The sequence below is a fragment of the Hylobates moloch genome, unplaced genomic scaffold, assembly GCF_009828535.3.
Source record: "Hylobates moloch isolate HMO894 unplaced genomic scaffold, HMol_V3 SCAFFOLD_2, whole genome shotgun sequence".
Classification (NCBI taxonomy): domain Eukaryota; kingdom Metazoa; phylum Chordata; class Mammalia; order Primates; family Hylobatidae; genus Hylobates; species Hylobates moloch.
In genome coordinates this window covers 77,836,416-77,857,557 of record NW_026652277.1, presented here as the reverse complement: position 1 = coordinate 77,857,557, position 21,142 = coordinate 77,836,416, and the positions used below count along the sequence as shown (strand labels likewise).

General features: G+C 37.8%; 1 protein-coding gene across 3 annotated transcripts in view; it reads left to right on the top strand.

Annotated features, from left to right (window-relative positions):
• Positions 1 to 21,142, top strand: part of CENPC (centromere protein C) — a 100,672-nt gene that overhangs the window by 54,275 nt on the left and 25,255 nt on the right. The window contains exons 16-19 of one of the 3 annotated variants that reach the window (XM_058434678.1): positions 74 to 169; positions 2,036 to 2,190; positions 17,102 to 17,192; positions 19,218 to 19,312. In XM_058434678.1, coding sequence (XP_058290661.1) covers positions 74 to 169; positions 2,036 to 2,190; positions 17,102 to 17,192; positions 19,218 to 19,288 — 413 coding nt within the window. In that variant the 3' untranslated portion in view covers positions 19,289 to 19,312. Of the gene's footprint in view, positions 1 to 73; positions 170 to 2,035; positions 2,191 to 17,101; positions 17,193 to 19,217; positions 19,417 to 21,142 lie in introns of those variants that run through there. The other 2 variants (XM_032151831.2, XM_032151820.2) reach the window with 2 other exon arrangements.

Sequence of the window (21,142 nt, the reverse complement as noted above, 5' to 3'; positions counted from 1 at the left end):
TTGTACTGAACTTTTTGGGATTGAGAATAATTTTAAGTAAGTAGTTTGTATTTCAATGGTATTTCTTTTGCAGAGACTAACTTAATGGTAAATCTAGGTATACCTCTTGGAGATCCTTTGCAGCCAACAAGGGTAAAGGACCCAGAAACAAGAGAGATTATTCTCATGGGTAAGATCAGGGATGATACTGAAAATACTTAATTAAACAACTTGTAAGAAAATATTGCTTGCTTGATGATTGGCCTGTCTACTTTCCCTTTCTCTCCCCAATTCTGTCAGTGCTAAAGTCCAGAAGAGAGTCTAATTCCAATGAGCAGCCTATGTGAAGACAACTGTGGGGGAATATTGATGTCAGAGAGCTCCAGGGGACACTTAACACCCTGGACTTGTCCTCTGGGGCACAAGTGCTACCATCAGGAATGTCGTCTCCCCCAACAGGGTCTTGGCCTTCTTTGACTAGGAGGACACATGGGAACAGAGGCTGTTTATGGGGAATTGTAGATAGATAGTTGGCAGATTCAAGGATACTCTTATCATGAAGCCAGGCAGGTATTGTGGGTAGGGCACAGACAAACTTCTGGGCCTACAGATGACAGTGATGTTACCTGGGATATGAATCCTTTGTGAGGATGACTAGCAAGGGCATCAATCAGTTGTACAAATGCCAGGTTTAACCTTAAAGCTGGTGCTGCAAAGTTTGATAATATTAAAATTATCTCTACAGGCTATTAAAACCCAAGGATGTGTATGGATAGATTATGGATTACAATTTAAAACGCAGTAATGGTAGCCGGGCATGGTGGTGGGTGCTTGTAGTCCCAGCTACTTGGGAGGCTGAGACAGGAGAATTGCTTGAGTCTGGGAGGTGGAGATTGCAGTGAGCTAAGATCATGCCACTGCACTTCAGCCTGGGCGTGCAGACCCAGACCCTGTCTCAAAAAAAAAATAATAATGAAACTAATTAGTTAATTTCTAAAAAAAGAAAAGTGGTAATAATGGTACTCCTACTTAAAATTTTGACCATGAAAATAGATTTCATTTAATATCTTAACACCTTAGCAAAGGTATCTCTATATGCAGATTATTTATTTGGTAATAGAGCTTAGAAGTATGGAGTTTTGTTTAGTGTCTTAACTGAAAGCATTGCTGTACTCTGCCAGGTTATCGTGAGTGTTGTCAAAAGTTCATTTCTTATTTGTTTCTTGAATCTACTATATATATATATTTCTCTCTCTATATATATTTCTATATCATGTAGTCTGTAGGATCACTAACATTCCCAAATATCCTGAGAAACAGACTCAGACATTGATGACAGAATAATTTATTAATTATAGATCTGGAAAGGTTTGTTAAGTAATGGAAATTTTTGTAAGTGAGGTAGTAATTTATGAGCAACCATTAGAACTCTGCTTTCTCACAAACTTTACCTAATAAAAATTATTAGTCAAGCAGGAAAAAAAATCTATTGGCATGGTGATGATACATTTGTGGTTTATGTTAAACTTTAAAAATAGAGAATTCTTTTTTGTATCTCAGCTAATTTTATTTTCTGTCTCAGTTCCTATAATACTGCCATTCTTATTATTCAGCTGGTACCAACTGCTTACTTTTTTCCAGACAATATTTTAAATAGTTTACACATACTCTCGTTGATACTCATTCAGCTGGTACCAACTGCATACTTTTTTCCAGACAATATTCTAAATAGTTTACACATACTCACTCGCTGATACTCACAGCAGCTCATTAACATCGAATAGATGAACTTAGTATTATTCCATTTTACCAAAAAGGAAATTGAGGCACAGTGAGAGAGAGCTTAAGTAACTTGCCTAAGGTCATGCAGCTTTTAAGACAGAGACAGGATTTGACCTCTGGCATTCTAGCTCCAGAGTTAATGATCTGAAACAACTCTCTCTCTCTAAGGCAGATTTATATCCAGAAATAACTCTTTATTATATATATGTGTATATGTTATATCATTAACCAATATTGCTGTTGTTTTATATTCGTATTACTGTTTTACTCCTAGATCTTATAAGGCCGCAAGATACATATCAGTTTTTTGTTAAGCATGGTGAGTTGAAGGTCTACAAGACATTGGATACACCCTTTTTTTCTACTGGGAAATTGATATTAGGGCCACAAGAAGAAAAGGGAAAGCAGCATGTTGGCCAGGATATATTGGTGAGTACTTTTTTTATATATTTATATTTCGCTCTTGGTAGAACTCTGATTTGTTGGATTTGATGAGACATTAAAATGCTGTTTTCTCAGAAATGAAATTCTATTACTACACCACACAGAGAAAGGTTTTTATTTGTTAAATCTGTTTAGTGTCAACCAGCCAACAGTTATTTGACAGTATCTGTTCTCTGCATAGCACTGTATTTTGAAATTCAGAAATTTAAGAAATGTTCTTTACTTAAAAACATCTTAAATATAGGTTTGCAAACAAATCATTAGAATTTTAGTGCTGGGGGGGATTATAGAGATTAAATCTAATTCCACATTTCTATGATAATGCAGTAGAGAAATGGGTTAAAAGACTTCTTCAAAAATCACTTACATCCCAGTTACCCTGATTTGATCATTATACATTGCATACAGGTATTAAAATGTGACATGTACCATGTAAAATTATTATATATCAATAAAACAGTAACCTGAGAAAAAAGTAAATAAAAATGAGTGAGATTATTAAAAAAAACTACTTGACTATTTAGCAATAGACTCAGGAATAAGAGCTAGTTGCTTCAATAAGTACTAAATAATATACTATTATATGTAACAATATTACTGGCTGAAGTTGTAATGAGATTCAAGGTGAGTCAGTTTCTATCTTCTCCTTCTTTCTCTTTATCTCCTTTCTTCCACCCTCACCCCCATTTAGAGACATACACCTCTGCAACATTGGTCTGTTTTATATATGTGTGTGTGTGTGTGTGTATAACAGGAATATTTTATATATATATATAAAATATTTGTAGTCTGAGTTTGAAAATGGTAGAATATAGAATTTGAAAAGCACCAAATTTTAAGAATATTTAACATTATACCAGCAGTTAAAAAATATACCTAAGGAACATTTCTCAGTATCTGACATTTCAGGAGTCTGAAATTGTGCTACTAAAGTATCACGTTCAGAATGATTCTCTTTACCAACAAACTTAAAGTAAATTCAAAAAGGAGGGGAAAATTGTGAAGGCTCTTGAGTTTATATTAACAAAGAAGGGCAAATTTAGGCAAGGCAAGGAAAAGATACATATGAAAGTCAAAGATTATTACTACGTCAGTATAGTTAGAATCATGATTTAAAATAATTTAACAATATTCGTTAATTCAAACTGAAAATGTTATAGGCCTCCAATTATTATTATGAGTGAAAATAACACATTTTAAAAGCATAGATGGTCCCTGTATAATAATAAAATAACTAATAATGAGGATAAACATGAAATATCATCACTGAACTAATAGCAGTTACCTATTAAACTGTAATGCCTTTATTATACAAAAGGAAATTTGAGTAATCGATGTTTAAAAGTGTGTAATCTGGCTAATATTCAAAGGAATACACATTTAAATCCAAATGACACTTTATAGTTACTGAGTTAATGGAAATTATTAGAAAAGTATTCATACCCTGTGACCTGTGAATCTCATTTCTAGAAATTTTTCCCAGGGAAGTAATTTGAAAGTTCAGAGTGAGGGGTGCTGAATGTATGTAGTTATTTATTGAATCATTGATGGTAATTGCAGAATTAGAAACCACTACAATGTGCTACAGGAAGAAAATGGTTATATTTTAATTTCGACTTAGTAATGGGATAAACCATTCTATGACATAATAAACAGTTATACAGAACTTATGTGTTCGAGGCACTGCACTAAGCACATTAAAATTAGTTTGAGCATTTTATTTTGAAGAACAGCCATATATGAAGACCCTTGGGATAAATGTTTAAGCAAATATGCAAGATAAAAGTTCTTTGTATGTAGTGTCTATTTTTCTAACTAGAATTTAAAAATGTAAATAAAATCTTGAAGAGAATACATGTTTTACTCTGTGATTATGTAGTTATTTTAGTTGATTTTATTTCTTCTATATATTACCTTTAACTTTTTATAATGAAAATTAAAGCTGAAGTTTTTTTAACAAGACTAGTATTTTTACATTTTCAAACATGAAGCACACTTACAAATATATGCTTTTGAAAACAATAATAAAGAGGACGAGATGGAGAACAGCATAGGCCGTTAACTCTCAAACACTGCTAGAGAAGATTTAAAAGAGAAGAGTAGTAGGTTTATTAAAATCAAACTACAGAAGAATTTACACATTAATTATGAGAACTGGTTGTAGAACTTCCCAGGAGACAAGAAGGAAATTAAAAAGTAGAAAATATTAAAGTTAAATAATGTAGAGAAGAGAGAAAAACATGCCTAAATTCAAATAATAAGAATTTCAAGAGAGAGAAAAAACCCAATGAAAAATGGTTGGGAATATTTTTAAAATTAGACAAATGTTCCAGAGCTAAAAAAAACAAAAAGGTGACAGCAGCCTACTTAAAAGAACCAGTTCCTTGGAGGAATGCCTGATTCTTGGCCTGAAACTGAGCTTGGAATCCATAGCAAACTACTAATCAGAAACCATTAAGATTGGGTCATGTTTCAGGTTCCAACTTGAAGATGCTACCACTGGCTGGCTAAGGATATGAAACTTGAGTATGAACAAGAATAACTTCAGTGGATTGATACGTATCAATTATATCTAAATCCATGAATTTGTAAGACGATTACTACTACTACTACTACTACAACAACCAAAATTCGTTACTGTTGGAGGATTCTAGGAAGCCAACTCACTTTAACAACTGATTCTGCCTTTTCTATATAAACTGTGCTATTAGGTAATCAAATAATAGATGAGTTTGTTCTTATTAGAATAATATTCCAGCTAATGAGTGAAGAAGGAATGTTGGAGTTAAAATACTACCATTTGCAATCCCTGATAAGCTATTGGGATCTAGGCATCAAGGCTCAGTGGCTGACAGATAACTAAAAAGAATACAACCAGGCATTATGTGCCTCCTGATAGAAAAATACAACACTATCCAAGAAATAGTCTTGCCAACCCCATGCCTTAAAAAAGAAAAAAAAAACAAAAACCCAAAAGCAAATACAAAACCTGAATCTGATCAAGACTCTAGATTTAACTACCAGTTTACAAGAAATAAAGTGTGGTGAAACCTTTCAAATGATACCTGGAATATAGTCAGCAAAATCCACCCACATGAAGATTTTTGTGACAAACTGCTTAATGTTTTCAATAAATTAAATGTAAGAAATAAAAAAGAACCAGGTGGAACCTGGGGAATCAGGGTTTCTCAACCTTGGCACTAGTAACATTTTTGATTAGATACTTCTTTGTTATAATGGGGACCGTCCTGTAGGTAAGGCCCTGTAAGTAGAAGCTTACCTGGCCTCATTAGATTCCAGTAGCACCACTCTAGTTGTGACAAAATCAAATATGTCTTCAGAAATTGTCCGTTGTCCCTGAGAGGCAAAATCACCTTGATTGAGAACCACTAATATTGATTGAGAAATTTAAGAAACAGATCAACCAATCACTGTTATGTGATGCTAACCTGGATCCTGATTCAAAGAAACCCTTGAAGATATGTTTAACTGGTGATTGGAAATTTGACTATTAACTAGATATTCGGTATTAAATATTTATTTTTTAGGTGTGATAACAGTATTGTGGTTATGTTTTTTAGAAGCACTTGATCTTTCAGTACATACTGAAATATTTGCAGATGAATTATGATACTGGGCATTTATTTCAAAATAAGGTGGAGTGAGGATAGTAGACTCTGGCTTGGGCAGGTGGTTAGCATTAAGTATTCATGAGAGTTCGTCATTCTATTTTTGTATGTTTCAAAAGCTTTCTTAATTAAATGTTTACAGAAATGAGGAGTGGTGTGCTTAGAGAACCAAATTGAATAGATGAGAAAAAAACACTAGAAATATATACTTTTTAGTATTACTTTTTTGTCTTTTTGATTAAGACATTATTTTTGGATGCAATAAGAACTTTTTTTGTCTTATTAAGTTATAAAAATACCTTTGCAACATTTCAGGGGGCTTTTTTCCCCATTTAGGGAGGCAGTATATCACAGTCATTAGGGAATGAATTCTGTAATCTAAATGCCTGAGTTCAAACTCTCTCCCTTTGCCATTTACATTGTGACCTTGGAAAATTACTTAACCTCTCTGTGCCTCCGTTTCTTCATCCATAAAAAGCTACTAAAGTAGTAACTGTCTCATTAGTGGGCATCTACATTAAGTGAATAAGAATAAAGTGCTCAGAATACTGCTTGGTACAGAATAAGTGCTATGTAAGTGCTAGCTGTTACTGTTATTCTGGTGTATTATGATCGTTGTACAAAGTAGTGATAAAAAATAAGGAGGAGAAATAATCATCCGAGGCAAAACATTCTTGATGGATGTCTTAGTCAGATTGGGCTGCTATAATAAGAATACCATAGACTTTGATCTGTGTCTCTTGTAAGGGCACTAGTCCCATTCCTGAAGGCTCTGTGCTCAGGACCTAATTACGTCCCAAACTCCCCACCTCCTGATCCCATCACATTGGGGGTTAAGATTCCAGAGTGTGAATTTTCAGGAGACACACTAATTTCTAACAATGGCTGAATCTCAAAGTTTGAAGGCCTTATACTATTTATTTTAGTTGCTCAAAAAACCAAGTCACTGCCAGTGTGTGCTACCTATGTATAAAGTGTGAAATTTGGCATGTTTGAATATGGAAGCCAGCATATTGAGAGGTTTATCCTCGTTTACTTTCTTAGTCTTGATGCTTGTTTAACGTATGATTTTGAGGGGAATACGGATTTAGCTTTTTGCTTTCTTTGATTCTTCAATCAGATTGAGTAGTTTGTTGTCTTAAGTGTGTGACCTTTAAAGAGGCATACATAAAGCCTAGGTATTTTTTTAGTGTAGGTGATAATCTTTTTGAGATGGAGTCTCGCTGTGTCACCCAGGCTGGAGTGCAGTGGTGTGATCTCGGCTCACTGCAAGCTCCACCTCCCGGGTTCACGCCATTCTCCTGCCTCAGCCTCCCAAGTAGCTGGAACTACAGGCGCCCGCCACCACGCCCGGCTAATTTTTCGTATTTTTAGTAGAGACGGGGTTTCACCGTGTTAGCCAGGGTGGTCTCGATCCCCTGACCTCGTGATCCGCCTACCTAGGCCTCCCAAAGTGTTGGGATTACAGGCGTGAGCCACCGCGCTGGGTGATAATCTTTACAGTGTAGGTGATAATCTTTACAGTGTAAGTGATAATCTTTACAGTGGCTCTAGAATTTTCATAAGCCAGTAAATAATAAGGAAAAACAACAGAAATCTCTTCCTGTATTACAATGGTCCCCAACCTTTTTGGCACCAAGGACTGGTTCGTGAAAGACAATTTTTCTTCCACAAAAATTGGTGGTGGCAGTGGGAGTTGGCATTAGATTTTCATAAGGAGCACACAACGTAGATTTCTCACATGCACATTTCACAATAGGGTTCATGTGCCTGAGAGAATCTAATGCTGCTGCTGATCTAACAGGAGGCAGAGCTCCGGCAGTAACACTCACTGGTGTGCTGCTTCCCTCCTGCTGTGTGAGCCCATTCCTAACAGGTCACTGCCAGTAGCGGTCCCTGTCCTGGGGGTTGGGGACACCTGATGTATTAGTTTTCAGTTGCTGCTCTAACAAATTACAGCTGTGAGTCACTGAGAAATGGGTCATTAAGCTATTTTGTCTTATGAACGTCCTAAGATGATATAGCCTACTATGAACCTAGGCTATATAGGATACCCTGTTGCTTCTGTACTTCAAACCTGTACAGCGTGTTTCTGTGCTGAATACTGTAGACAGTTGTATTTGTGTATCTAAATGTAGAAAAAGTACAATAAAAATATGGCATAAAAGATAAATGTTACCCTTATAGGGCACTTACCATGAATGGAGCTTGCAGGACTGGAAGTGGCCCTGGATGAGTCAGTGAGTGAGTGCTGAGTAAATGTGAAGACCTAGGACATTACTGTACACTCCCGTAGACTTTATAAATACTGTAGACTTAGGCCACACTAAATCCATAAACAGAATTTTTATTTCTTCAGTAATAAACCTCATCTAACTGTAACATTTTCACTTTATGTCCTTTTCTTGTTGTTGTTGTTAACTTTTGGACTCTTTTGTAATACTTAAAATTCAACCATACTGTTTGGCTGTATAAAAATATTTTATTTCCTTATTCTGTAAGCTTTTTTCTATTTTTTTAAACTTTTAAAACTTTTTTGTTAAAAAGTAAGACACAAACAGCACATCAGCCTTGGGCGACACAAGATGAGGATCATTATCACTGTCTTGCACCACCACATCGTGTCCCACAGTAGCACACACGGAGCTGTCCTCTCCTGTAAGAACATTGCTTTCTTCTGGAATGCTTCCTGAGGGACCTGCCTGAGACTGTTTCACAGTTAACCTTTTTTTTTATAGAAGTGGTAAGGGTACACTCTAAGGTGATGGATAAAAGTATAGTAAATACATAAGCCAGTGGCTTAGTTGTTTATTATCATCACCAAGTGTTTTGTACTACACAAAATCGTGTTATACTTTATTTTTTATTTCAATAGGTTTTGGGGAACAAGTAGTGTTTGGTTACATAGATAATTTCTTTTTTTTTTCTTTCATTGAGATAGAGTCTCCCACTGTCACCCAGGCCGGAGTGGCATGATATCGGCCCACTGCCGTCTCTGCCTCCCGGGTTCAAGCAATTCTCGTGCCTCAGCCTCTCAAGTAGCTGGGATTACAGGATGTATTAGTCCTTTCTCATACTCCTATAAAGAACTGCCCAAGACTGGGTAATTTTTAAAGGAAAGAGATTTAATTGACTCACAGTTCTGTGGAGCTGGGGGTGCCTGAGGAAACTTACAGTCATGGCAGAAGGGGAAGCAAACATGTCCTTCTTCACGTGGTGGCAGCAAGGAGAAGTGCCAAGCAGGGGGAAAAGCCCCTCATAAAACCATCAGATCTTGTGAGAACTTCACTCTCATGAGAACAGCATGAGGGTAACTGCCCCCATGATTCAACTACCTCCCACTGGGTCCCTCCCATGACATATGGGGATTACGGCAACTACAATTCAAGGTGACATTTGGGTGGGGAGACAAAGCCAAACCATATTACAAGAGAGAATTTATTTAGTGGTGATTTCTGAGATTTTGGTGCACCTATCACCTGAACAGTGTACATTGTACCCACTGTGTAGTCTTTTATCCTTCTCCTCCTCCCACCCTTCCCCCAAGTCCTCAAAGTCCATCGTATCATTCTTAGGCCTTTGCATCCTCATAGCTTAGCTCCCACTTGCAAGTGAGAACATACGATGTTTGGTTTTCCATTCCTGGGTTACTTTATTAGAATGGTCTCCAACTCCATGCAGGTTGCTGCAAATGCCATCCATTATTTCATTCCTTTTTATGATTGAGTACTATTCCATGGTACATGTATACCACATTATCTACTTGTTGATTAATGGACATTTGGGTTGGTTTCATATTTTTGCAGTTGTACGTTATGCTGCTATAAATGTACGTATGCAAGTCTCTTTTTCATATAATGACTTACTTTTCTTCTGAGTAGGTACGCAGTAGTGGGATTGCTGGATCAAATGGTAGATCTACTTTTAGCTCTACTAAGGTTTTCCATAGCGTTTGTACTAGTTTACATTCCCACCAGTAGTGTAAAATTGTTCCCTTTTCACTGCATCCAGGCCAACATCTACTATTTTTTGATTATGGCCATTCTTGCAGGAATGAGGTGGTATCTCATTGTGGTTTCGATTTGCATTTTCCTGATCATTAGTTATCATTGAGCATTTTTTTGTATGCTTCTTAGCCATTTGTGTATCTTCTTTTGAGAATTGTCTATTCATGTCCTTAGCCCACTTTTTGATGAGATTGTTTGATTTTATCTTGCTGATTTGTTTGAGTTCCATGTAGATTCTGGATATTATTCCATTGTTGGATGGTCAGTTTGTGAATATTTTCTTTCACTCTGTGGGTTGTCTGTTTACTCTACCGTTGCCTGTTTACTCTGCCAATTATTTCTTTGGCTGTGCAGAAGCTTTTTAGTTTAATTAGGTCCCATCTATTTTGTTTTTGTTGTGTTTGCTTTTGGATTCTTGGTCATGAAGTCTTCGCCTAAGCCAATGTCTGGAAGGGTTTTTCTGATGTTATCTTCTAGACTTTTCATGGCTTCAGGTCTTAGTTTCAAGTCTTTGATCTATCTTGAGTTGATTTTGGTATAAGGCGGCAGATGAGGATCCAGTTTTATTTTTCTACTTGTGCCTTACTGATTATCCCAGCACCATTTGTTGAACAGGGTGTCCCTTCCCTACTTAGTGTTTTTGTTTGCTTTGTTGAAGATCAGTTGGCTGTAAGTATTTGGCTTTACTTCTGGGCTCTCTATTCAGTTCCATGGTCTATGTGCCTATTTTCATTTCAGTATTGTGCTGTTTCGGTAACTATCTCTTTATAGTATAGTTTGAAGTCAGGTAATGTGATGCCTCCAGATTTGTTCTTTTTGCTTAGTCTTCCCTTTGGCTATGCAGGCTCTTTTTTGGTTCCATAATGAATTTTAGGATTGCTTTTTCTACTTCTGTGAAGAATGATGATGGTATTTTGATGGGAATTGCATTGAATTTGTAGATTGCTTTTGGCAATATGTCATTTTCACAATACTGGTTCTACCCATCCATGAGCATGGGATGTGTTCTCATTTGTTTATGTCGTCTATGATTTCTCACCTCTTTGGTTATGTGTATTCCAAATTATTATTATTTGCGGCTATCGTAAAAGGAGTTGAGTTCTTGATTTGTTTCTCAGCTTGGTCGCTGCTGGTGTATAGCAGAGCTATTGATTTGTGTACGTTGATTTTGTATCCTGAAAGTTTACTGAATTCATTTATCAGATCTAGGAACTTTTTGGATGAGTCTAGGGTTTTCTAGGTATATGATCATATAATTGGCAAACAGCAACAGTTTGACTTCCTCTTTTCTAATTTGGATACCCTTTATTTCTTTCTTTTGTCCGATTGCTCTGGCCAGGACTTCCAATACTATGTTGAATAGAAGTGGTGAAAGTGGGCATCCTTGTCCTGTTTCAGTTCTCAGGAGAAACTTTTCAACTTTTTCTTGTTCAGTATGATGCTGGCTGTAGGTTGGTCATAAACGGCTTTTATTACCTTGAGTTATGCTCCTTCTATGCCGATTTTGCTGAGGGTTTTAATCATAAAGCGATGCCGGATTTTGGCAAATGCTTTTTCTGCATCTATTGAGCTGATCATGTGATTTTTGGTTTTAATTCTGTTTATGTGGTGTATCACATTTATTGACTTGTGTATTGACTTCTCTCTGTCTTTTGGAATCATTTCAGTTGGATTGGTACCAATTCTTCTTTGAATGTCTGATAGAATTCAGCTGTGAATCCATCTGGTCCTGGACTTTTTTGTTGTTGTTGACAATTCTTTTATTACCCTTTCAATCTTGCTGCTTATTATTGGTCTATTTAGAGTTTCTATTTCTTCTTGGTTTAATCTAAGAAGGTTGTGTATTTCCAGGAATTTATCTCTCTCTTCTGATAGATAAATTGAATGTCTGATAGAATTCAGCTATGAATCCATCTGGTCCTGGAATTTTTTTTTCTTTTTCTTTTCTTTCTTTTTGAGATGGGGTTTTGCTCTTGTTGCCCAGGCTGGAGTGCAATGGCGCGATTTCAGCTCACTGTAACCTCTACCTCCCAGGTTCAAGTGATTCTCCTGCCTCAGCCTCCCAAGCAGCTGGAAATACAGGCATGCACCACCAAGCCTGGCTAATTTTGTATTTTTAGTAGAGACGGGGTTTTGCCATGTTGGCCAGGCTGGTTTTGAACCCCTGACCTCAGGCAATCTACCTGCCTCAGCCTCCCAAAGTGTTGGGGATTACAGGCGTCAGCCACTATACCCGGCCTGGACTTTTTGTTGTTGACAATTCTTTTATTACCATTTCAATCTCATTGCTTGTTATTGGTCTTTTCAGAGTTTCTATTTCTTTCCTGGTTTAATCTAGGGAGTTGTATATTTCCAGGAATTTATCTGTCTCATCTAGGTCTGGTTTGTATACATAAAGGTGTTCATATGAGCCTTGAATGACCTTTTGTCTTTCTGTGGTATCGGTTGTAATATCTCCCATTTTGTTTCTAATTGAGTTTATTTGGATCTTCTGTCTTCTTTGTTAACCTCACTAATGGTCTGTCAATTTTGATTATATTTTCATTTAGTTCTACCAAATGGCCTGATCTTCATCTGCTGGGTCTAGGTTTTGTTTGTTTTTATTTCTCTAGCTCCTTGAGGTGTGACCTTAGATTGTGTATTTGTGTTCTTTCAGACTTTTTGATGGAGGCATTTAATGCTGTTAACTTTCCTGTTAGCACTGCTTTTGCTGTATCTTAGAGGTTTTGATAGGTTGTGTCACTATTATTGTTCAGTTCAAAGAATTTTTCAATTTTCATCTTTATTTCATTGTTGACCCAACAATCATTCAGGAGCAGATTATTTAATTTCCATCTATTTGCTTGGTTTTGAGGGTTCATTTTGGAGTTGACTTCCAATTTTATTCGACTGTGGTCTGAGAGAATACTTGATATAATTTTGGTTTTCTTAAATTTATTGAGACGATTTGTGGCCTCTCATACAGTCTATCTTAGAGAATGTTCCTTGAGCTGATGAATAGAATGTATATTCTGCAGTTTTTGGGTAGAATGTTCTGTAAATATCTATTAAGTCCTGTTTCTTTGTTGACTTTCTGTCTTGATGACCTGTTTACTAATGTCAGTGGGGTATTGAAGACCCTCACTATAAGTGTGTTGCCGTCTATCTCATTTCTTAGGCCTAGTAGTACTTGTCTTATAAATTTGGGAGCTCTGGTGTTAGGTGCATATGTATTTAGGATTGTGATATTTTCCTGTTGAACTAGTCCATTTCTTATTATATAATGGCCTTCTTTGTCTTTTTAACTGTTGTTGCTTTAAAGTCTGTTTTGTCTGATATAAGAATAGCTACTCCTGCTCTCTTTTGACATCCATTTGCATGGAATATCTTTTACTACTTCTTTACCTTAAGCTTATGTGAATCCTTATGTGTTAAGTGAGTCTTTTGAAGACAGCAGGTACTTTGTTGGTGAATGCCTATGCATTCTGCCATTCTGTATCTTTTAAGTGGAACATTGAAGTCATTTATATTCAATGTTAGTATTGAGATGTGAAGTACTGTTCTGTTCATTGGGCTAGTTGTTGCCTGAATACTTTGGGTGCGTGCGTGTGTGTGTGTGTGTGTGTGTGTGTGTATGTGTGTGTGTGTGTTTGTTTTATAGACCCTGGGAGATTTATCCTTTAAGGAGGTTCTATTTTGGTATATTTTGAGTTTTTGTTTCAAGATTTAGAACTCCTTTTAGCAGTTGTTGTAGTGCTGGCTTGTTAGTGGGGATTTCTCTTGCCATTTGTTTGTCTGAAAAAGACTTTATCTTTCTTTCATTTATGAAGCTTAGTTTTGCTGGATACTAAAATTCTTGGCTGATAATTGTTTTATTTAAGGAGGATAAAGATAGGACCTCAGTCCCATCTAGCTTGTAGGGTTTCTGCTGAGAAATCTGCTGTTAATCTGATAGGTTTTTTTTTTAAATAGGTTGCCTGATGCTTTTGCCTCACAGCTCTTAAGATTCTTTGCTTTGTCTTGACTTTAGATAACCTAATGACTGCGTGGCTAGGTGATGATCTTTTTGCGATGAATTTTGCAGGTGCTCTTTGAACTTCTTGTATTTGGATGTCTAGATTGCTAGCAAGGCCAGGGAAGTTATCCTTGATTATTTCCTCAAATTTTTCCAAACTTTTAGATGTCTATTCTTCCTCAGGAACACCAATTATTCTTATGTTTGGTCATTTAACATAATCCCAAACTTCTTCGAGGCTTTGTTCATTTTTTTTAAAATTTATTTTCTCTCTGTCTTTGATTGGGTTAATTTGAAAGCCTTGTTTTTGAGCTCTGAAGTTCTTCTACTCGTTCGAGTCTATTGTTAAAACTTTCTAATGTATTTTGCATTTCTTTAAGTGTGCCTTTCATTTCTGGAAGTTGTGATTGTTTTTTATTTATGCTATCTATTTCTCTTGAGATTTTTTCATCCAAATCCTGTATTTTTAAAAAAAATTCTTTAAGTTGGTTTTCACCTTTCTCTGGTGCCTCCTTGAGTAATGTAATAATCAACCTTCTGAATTATTTTTCTGGCAATTCAGAGATTTGTTTGGATTCATTGCTGGGGAGCTAGTATGATCTTTTGGGGGTGTTAAAGAACCTTGCTTTGTCACATTACCAGAATTGTTTTTCTGGTTTCTTCTCATTTGGGTAGACTGTGTCAGAGAAGATATCTAGAGGTCAAGCACTGCAGTTCAGATTCATTTGTTCCATGGAGTGATCCCTGGATGTGGTGCTCTCCTCCTTTCCCTAGGGATTGTGCTTCCTGAGAGGCAGTCTGCAGTGATTACTATTGTTCTTCTGTGTCTAGCTACCCAGTAGAGCTATGGGGCTCCAGGCTGGTACTGGGAAGTGCCTGCAAAGAGTCTTGTGATATGATCTGTCTTCAGGTCTCTCAACCATGGATCTCAGCACCTGCTCCAATGGAGGTAGCAGGGGAGTGAAGCAGACTCTGTGATGGTCTTTGGTTGTAGTTTTGTTTAGTGTGCTGGTTTTCTTTAATATTGGTTGTGCTAGCAGGTGGCTGGCCACCAGCCAGGAGATGGTACTTTCAAGAGAGCATCTGCCGATACAAGGTTGTCACAGGTTGCCTGGATAAGTATTCAGGTTTCTCAGGTGATGGGTGGGGCCTTATAGCTCCTGTCTTAGGCTACAGGGCAGTTAGAGAAAGACCGTCAGGTGGAGGTAGGATTGATTAGGTGTGTCTGAGCTCAGACTCTCCTTGGGCTGAGCTTCTTGTGACTACTGTAGGGGATGAGAATATGGTTCCCAGGCCACTGGAGTCATGTTCCCAAGGGGATTATGGCTGTCTCCACTGCATCATACTGGTCACCAAGGAAGTGGGGGAAGCCAGCAGACTGGCCTCACCCAGCTCCCATGCAGCCAGGCTAGGCCAGTCTCACTCCTACTGTGCCCCACCAAACCAAGTTTGTATCCAGGCAGCCTGTGAGCTGGACCGACATTTTGCGCCAGGCTGCAAGCCTCCCTGCTGAGAAAGCAAGTTGGGCTTTCAGGCTCTGCCCCTTGCTGCCTACCCTGGCTTGTATCTGAACTTCCTGTTCGCCCTTCCCCCAATTCTGCCCAGGAAAATTCACGCTTGGTCAAAATTATTTAAAGTTCAGCTGGAAGTTTCCTTCTTTCTGTGATCCTTCCCCAGTTCCACTGGCAGCCATCCCCAAGGAACCCTATGAGATAAAGTCAGAAATGGCTTCCTTGGAAACCAGGAGTAAGGGCTCTTCCCACTTCTGCTTCTACTATTATATTTCCCTTGGCTCTCTCAAATCATTTCAGCTCTAGGTAAGGTTAAATCCTTCTCTCATGGCCTGGATTTTCAGGTTCCCCAGTAAGGGTGTGTTTGGAGGCAGACTTTCCCCCCTTTCACACTTTGGGCACTCACGGTTGTTCAGCTGTCTCATGGAGTTTGCAGCGGCAAGCCATTTCTTTCAAAGAGTCTGTGAATTCTTTCAGTTTTCTTGGTATGTTCCTGCAGTAGTTCTTCTGGCAAAAAAGTTCATGATGTGAGTTTCCACATGCTGTTCTGTCCATCTGAGTGGGAGCTGCAAGTTAGTCCTACTTTCTATCCTCCACTTTTTCCTGTATGTGCTATACTTTTATGTGACTGGCAGTTCAGTAGGTTTATTTACATCAGCATCACCACAAACATGAGTAATGCTTTTCACTGGGACATCATGATGGCTGTGAGGTCACTAGGCAATACGATTTTTTTAGTGCCATTGTAACCTTATGGGACCACTATCATGCAGGCAGTTCGCTGTTGACTGAAACATCGTTAGGCAGTGCATGACTGTATCACAAATTTAATGGCTTAAAACAATACTCTTGGGCTGGGCGCGGTGGCTCACGCCTGTAATCCCAGCACTTTGGGAGGCTGAGGTGGGCGGATCACGAGGTCAGGAGATCGAGACCATGGTGAAACCCCGTCTCTACTAAAAATACAAAAAAATTAGCCAGGCGCAGTGGCGGGCACCTGTAGTCCCAGCTACTCAGGAGGCTGAGGCTGGAGAATGGCATGAACCCTGGAGGCGGAGCTTGCAGTGAGCCGAGATTGTGCCACTGCACTCCAGCCTGGGTGACAGAGCGAGACTCTGTCTCAAAAAAAAAAAAAAAGAAACAATACTCTTTTATTATCTGTCTCACAGTTACGTAGAGAGAACCATGAGCTCGACTAGGTATTCTGTTTAGAGTATTACAAGACTGGAATCAAGATGTTGACAGGTTTGTATTTCTTTCTGGAGGCTGTGAGGACGAATCTGCTTCCAGTCTTATTCAGATTGTTGGCAGAATTCAGTTTCAAGTGGTTGTGGGACTGAGGTTCCCATTTCCTCACTGGCTGTTGGCCAGGGTGTCATTCTTAGTTTCTAGAAATAACTCATGTTTCTTGGCATATGGCCCCACATCTTTAGTGCCAGCAACGGTGCAAGTCCTTTTCATGCTTCGAATTTCTGTGACTGTTCCTTCTGCTTCATTTCTCCTCTGCTTCCAGCAGGAGAAAGTACTCTATTTTTAAGGGCTTAATGTGATTAGATTGGGCCTACCTACATTATCAAAGATAATCTCCCCATCTCAAGGTCCCTTTTGCCATGAAATTTAATGTATTTACAAATTCTGGAGATTAAAGCCAGCACATTTGTGGGGAGTTGTTATTCTTCCCACTACATTTTAAGGTTCCTTTGGAGTATTATCATGGTTCAATTTTGAATGAGATTTTTATTTTTATTTTTACAGGTTTTTTATGTTAACTTTGGTGACCTTTTGTGTACTTTACACGAAACACCGTATGTAATAAGTACTGGGGATTCGTTCTATGTTCCTTCAGGTAAGACAATTTATTTCACTTAGACAACACGTATATAGTTGTTTTGGGGCACTATGGAAATGGAAGCCACAGTGGTCAAAATGAAGTGTGATATGACTGATGGATGTCAGAACAGTTTTTCATTTCATTTGATCATTAGGTAAGTGTATTAGCATTTTGTAGTGGTTTTTTTGTTTTTGAGACAGAGTCTTGCTCTGTCACCCAGGCTGGAGTGCAGTGGTGTGATCTCAGCTCACTGTAGCCTCCACCTCCCGGGTTCAAGCAATTCTTGTGCCACAGACTCTCGAGTAGCTGGGACTACAGGCACGAACCACCACATCCGGCTACTTTTTGTATTTTTAGTAGAGACGGGATTTTGCTATGTTGGCCAGGCTGGTCTCGAACTTCTGACCTCAAGTGATCTGCCCACCTCGGCCTCCAAAGTGCTACTATTACAGGTGTGAGCCACCGTGCCCAACCAATTAGTGTTTTGATACATGAGAACAAGAGTTGTTTACTACTGAATATGAAAATATTGGCTGGGCATGGTGGCTCATGCCTGTAATACCAGCACTTTAGGAGGCCAAAGTGGGCAAATCACAAGGACAGGAGATCGAGACCATCCTGGCTAATACGGTGGAACCCGATCTCTACTAAAAATACAAAAAAATTAGCTGGGCGTGGTGGTGGGCACCTATGGCCCCAGCTACTCTGGAGGCTGAGGCAGGAGAATGGCGTGAACCTGGGAGGCGGAGCTTGCAGTGAGCAGAGACTGCACCACTGCACTCCAGCCTGGGGGACAGAGTGAGAATCGGTCTCAAAAAAATATATATTTACTTAGTCAGCAGATATGTTGTATTACAAAGTAGAACAAAAATTATTTACCCCATGTTATCTCTAAGAAATTATGTTTTTAGAACATTATTTTAAACTGTTTCAAGAATGGTATGCTTCATCAGCTATTGAACAGCAGAAGTTACTGTAAATAGGCATTTTAATCCACTTGTCATTCATTCACTCATTCAAAAAGTATGATTAAGAGACCACTATGGGCCAGGTGCAGTGGCTCACACCTGTAATCCCAACATTTTGAGAGGCTGAGGAGGGCTTGAGGTGAGGAGTTCGGGACCAGCCTGGGCAACCTAGGGAGACCCTGTGTCTACAAAAAATGCAAAAGTTAACCAGGCATGGTGATGCACACCTATAGTCCTAGCTCTCGGGAGGCTGGGACAGGAGGATTGCATGAGCCCAGGAGTTCAAAGTTGCAGTGAGCTGTGATTGTACTACTGCACTCCAGCCTGGGTGACAGAGCAAGACTCTGTCTCAAAAACAAAAGCAAAACAAAGTGTCTACTATGTCCGTGTATTGCTGCAAGATTTGGGATATATAAATGAACAAAACAGGCAAAAATCCCTGCTCTTACAGAGCTTACATTCTGTTGGGAGGAGACAATAATAATAGCCATACTTGCATAGTCCTTAGTATGTCAGCACTGTTGTGAATACTTTCTCAATTTCTAATATATAGAAAGTCACAGTGATAGTACTCAATTCTAATAAGCCTGTCACATGTGATACTTGCGGTCCATCTGTATTTCAGTTTTGCTGTTATTTGTTACCTCATTTATTTAAGAGTAGCATTTGCCTTTTTAAAATTTTGAAGTTTTATTTTACTTAACATTGTACCTTTTATGCTCATCTATATATGGGTATGTCTGGTTAGAGGAATCCACAGCAGTTCTGTAGACCTAATAAAGATTGGTTTCAGAAAGAGCTTTTCTTTCCTTACACTCTCGACTGATTGATCTCCGTATTTATTTTCATAACGATGTGAAATTTATATTTCTGTTCTCTCAAGCCTCATCTGGATCACGTGTCATGGTTAGCTCTTGATGTAGTTCACGGAATTAAATAAGTTACTTTAGGTTAGGTGAATTGTTTTTATCTTGTGTCCTATACTACAACTGTCAGGTGATGACTGCATACTTAATCAAAAGGAATGATTCCTATGGAAATAATTTTTATTTTCTTATCACTTTACTTTTAGGTAACTATTATAACATCAGAAATCTCCGGAATGAGGAAAGTGTTCTTCTTTTTACTCAGATAAAAAGATGAAAGATCAGCCAACCTTAAATATATGTATATATATATGTATATGTGAAAAACAGTTTGTATAGTTGAGATATTTGTCTTTGTAATTACTTGTGATGTTTTAAAATAAAAATTTTATTCATTTTTGTGTATACTTGTATTTGATAAACATTTCTAACTCCCACGTTTTTTCTAATTTTTCAGTGACTGTACATAATAGCTTGTAGCGATGCCCATATTTATGATATTATTTTTATAATTTGACAAGAATACAAAAATGAAATATAGAACATTTCTGTGTCAAAAGAGACCTGATTAATATGTCTATTCATTAAAAAACATCTTTTCCAAATACTAATTTTAAATCATTGATTATTAAATAATCCAATGGGAGAGAACTGTGGTAAAAGGCATATTTGTATTAATTTCCTAGAACTGCTGTAACAAAATACCACAAAATGAGTGACTTAAAGCAACAGAAATTTATTATCTCAGTTCTAGAGGCTAGAAGTCTGAAATCAAGGTGTTGTCAGGGCCGTGATGTCTTTGAAAACCTGTAAGGGAGAGAATCCTTCCTTATTCCTAACTTCTGGTGGTTTACTGGCAATTTCTGGCATTCCTTGGCTTGCACCGGTAGCATTTCAGTCTACTTGCATTATCACATGGTATTCTCACCTTGTGTGTCTGTGTTCGCATGACATCTATTTAGTATATTACATGTAAATGTTTTTCCATCGTGCTTTTTGGTTCATATTTTCTGTTGGAGGCAGTGTCCTTCGCCATTGCTTTCTGTATGTGGCCTCAACTTCACCTTTTTAGTATCAATCAATAAATCTAAGCTAAAAATTCTAGTCAAGGTTTTTGGTATGGTTAGCATATAATTCTCATTAACTCTGAAGAAATTGATGTTTCATGGTAAATTATTTTTAGGCCAACTCCCTTTTCAGGTCTTAACTATTAAATACACACATTCAAAGCAACTCTGGTGTAGGACTTAGGAAGAATGAAGTGTGATGGCTCTTTTTTTATACTTTATAATTTTCTATTGTGATTTTTATTGACTCATTTTTAATTTTTTTACCTTTATTTCTTTGAATATATTTGTTATGAAGTCTTATTGAAGGCTTGACTAATCAAGTATCTGGGCCCATACAGTTGTAGTTTTCACTGAATGCTTTTTTTCCTTTAGTATATTTCGCTTTCCTATGTTTTTACATGTCTAATAATTTTTGGTTGACAGCTGGACATTTTAGGTAGCATATTGTAGCAACTCAATTTTGTTTTATATCTAAGGGATTTGTATTGTTTTAAATTTAGCATTTTGACTGGACTCAAACTGTGGAATCTATCTTATATGTGATGTGAAGTTATTGCTGTCTGTGCTCAGTTTTTAAGTTCTTTATTTCAATATTTATTCTCGCTTGCTAGGGGTAGTTCCTGTGTCTGCATAGCTTAGCAGTCAGCCAATCATTTGGACAAAGGTTAAGATCAAACACTTGAGTCTATAAGCCTTCCACCCACTGTTGGTTGTTCTGTGTGGGATGCAGGATGCATTCAGTGAAGGAGGCAGTTCCCAAATCCCCCTTGGTTTTTCCATTTGCCGTCCTCTCTTGAGTATCCCCTGTGCATGCATCATTTCGGTTTGCCAAAGATGTTTGGAGAGCTCGTGTTACCCTTCTCTGCCCTTCTGTTTCCAGGACCTTGTTAACTTTCTGGCTGCTCTGTTGCTCTTCAAGAACTAGGACTGTAACCTTTGATTAGCAACTGCAGATACTTCTTGTCCATTCCTGAGTGATTTTTTTACTTTTGACTTACAGAGTTGTAGGTTTATACCTCTGCTGTAAATCAAGGCTCCTCTTACAGCAAAGTTGCTAGTTT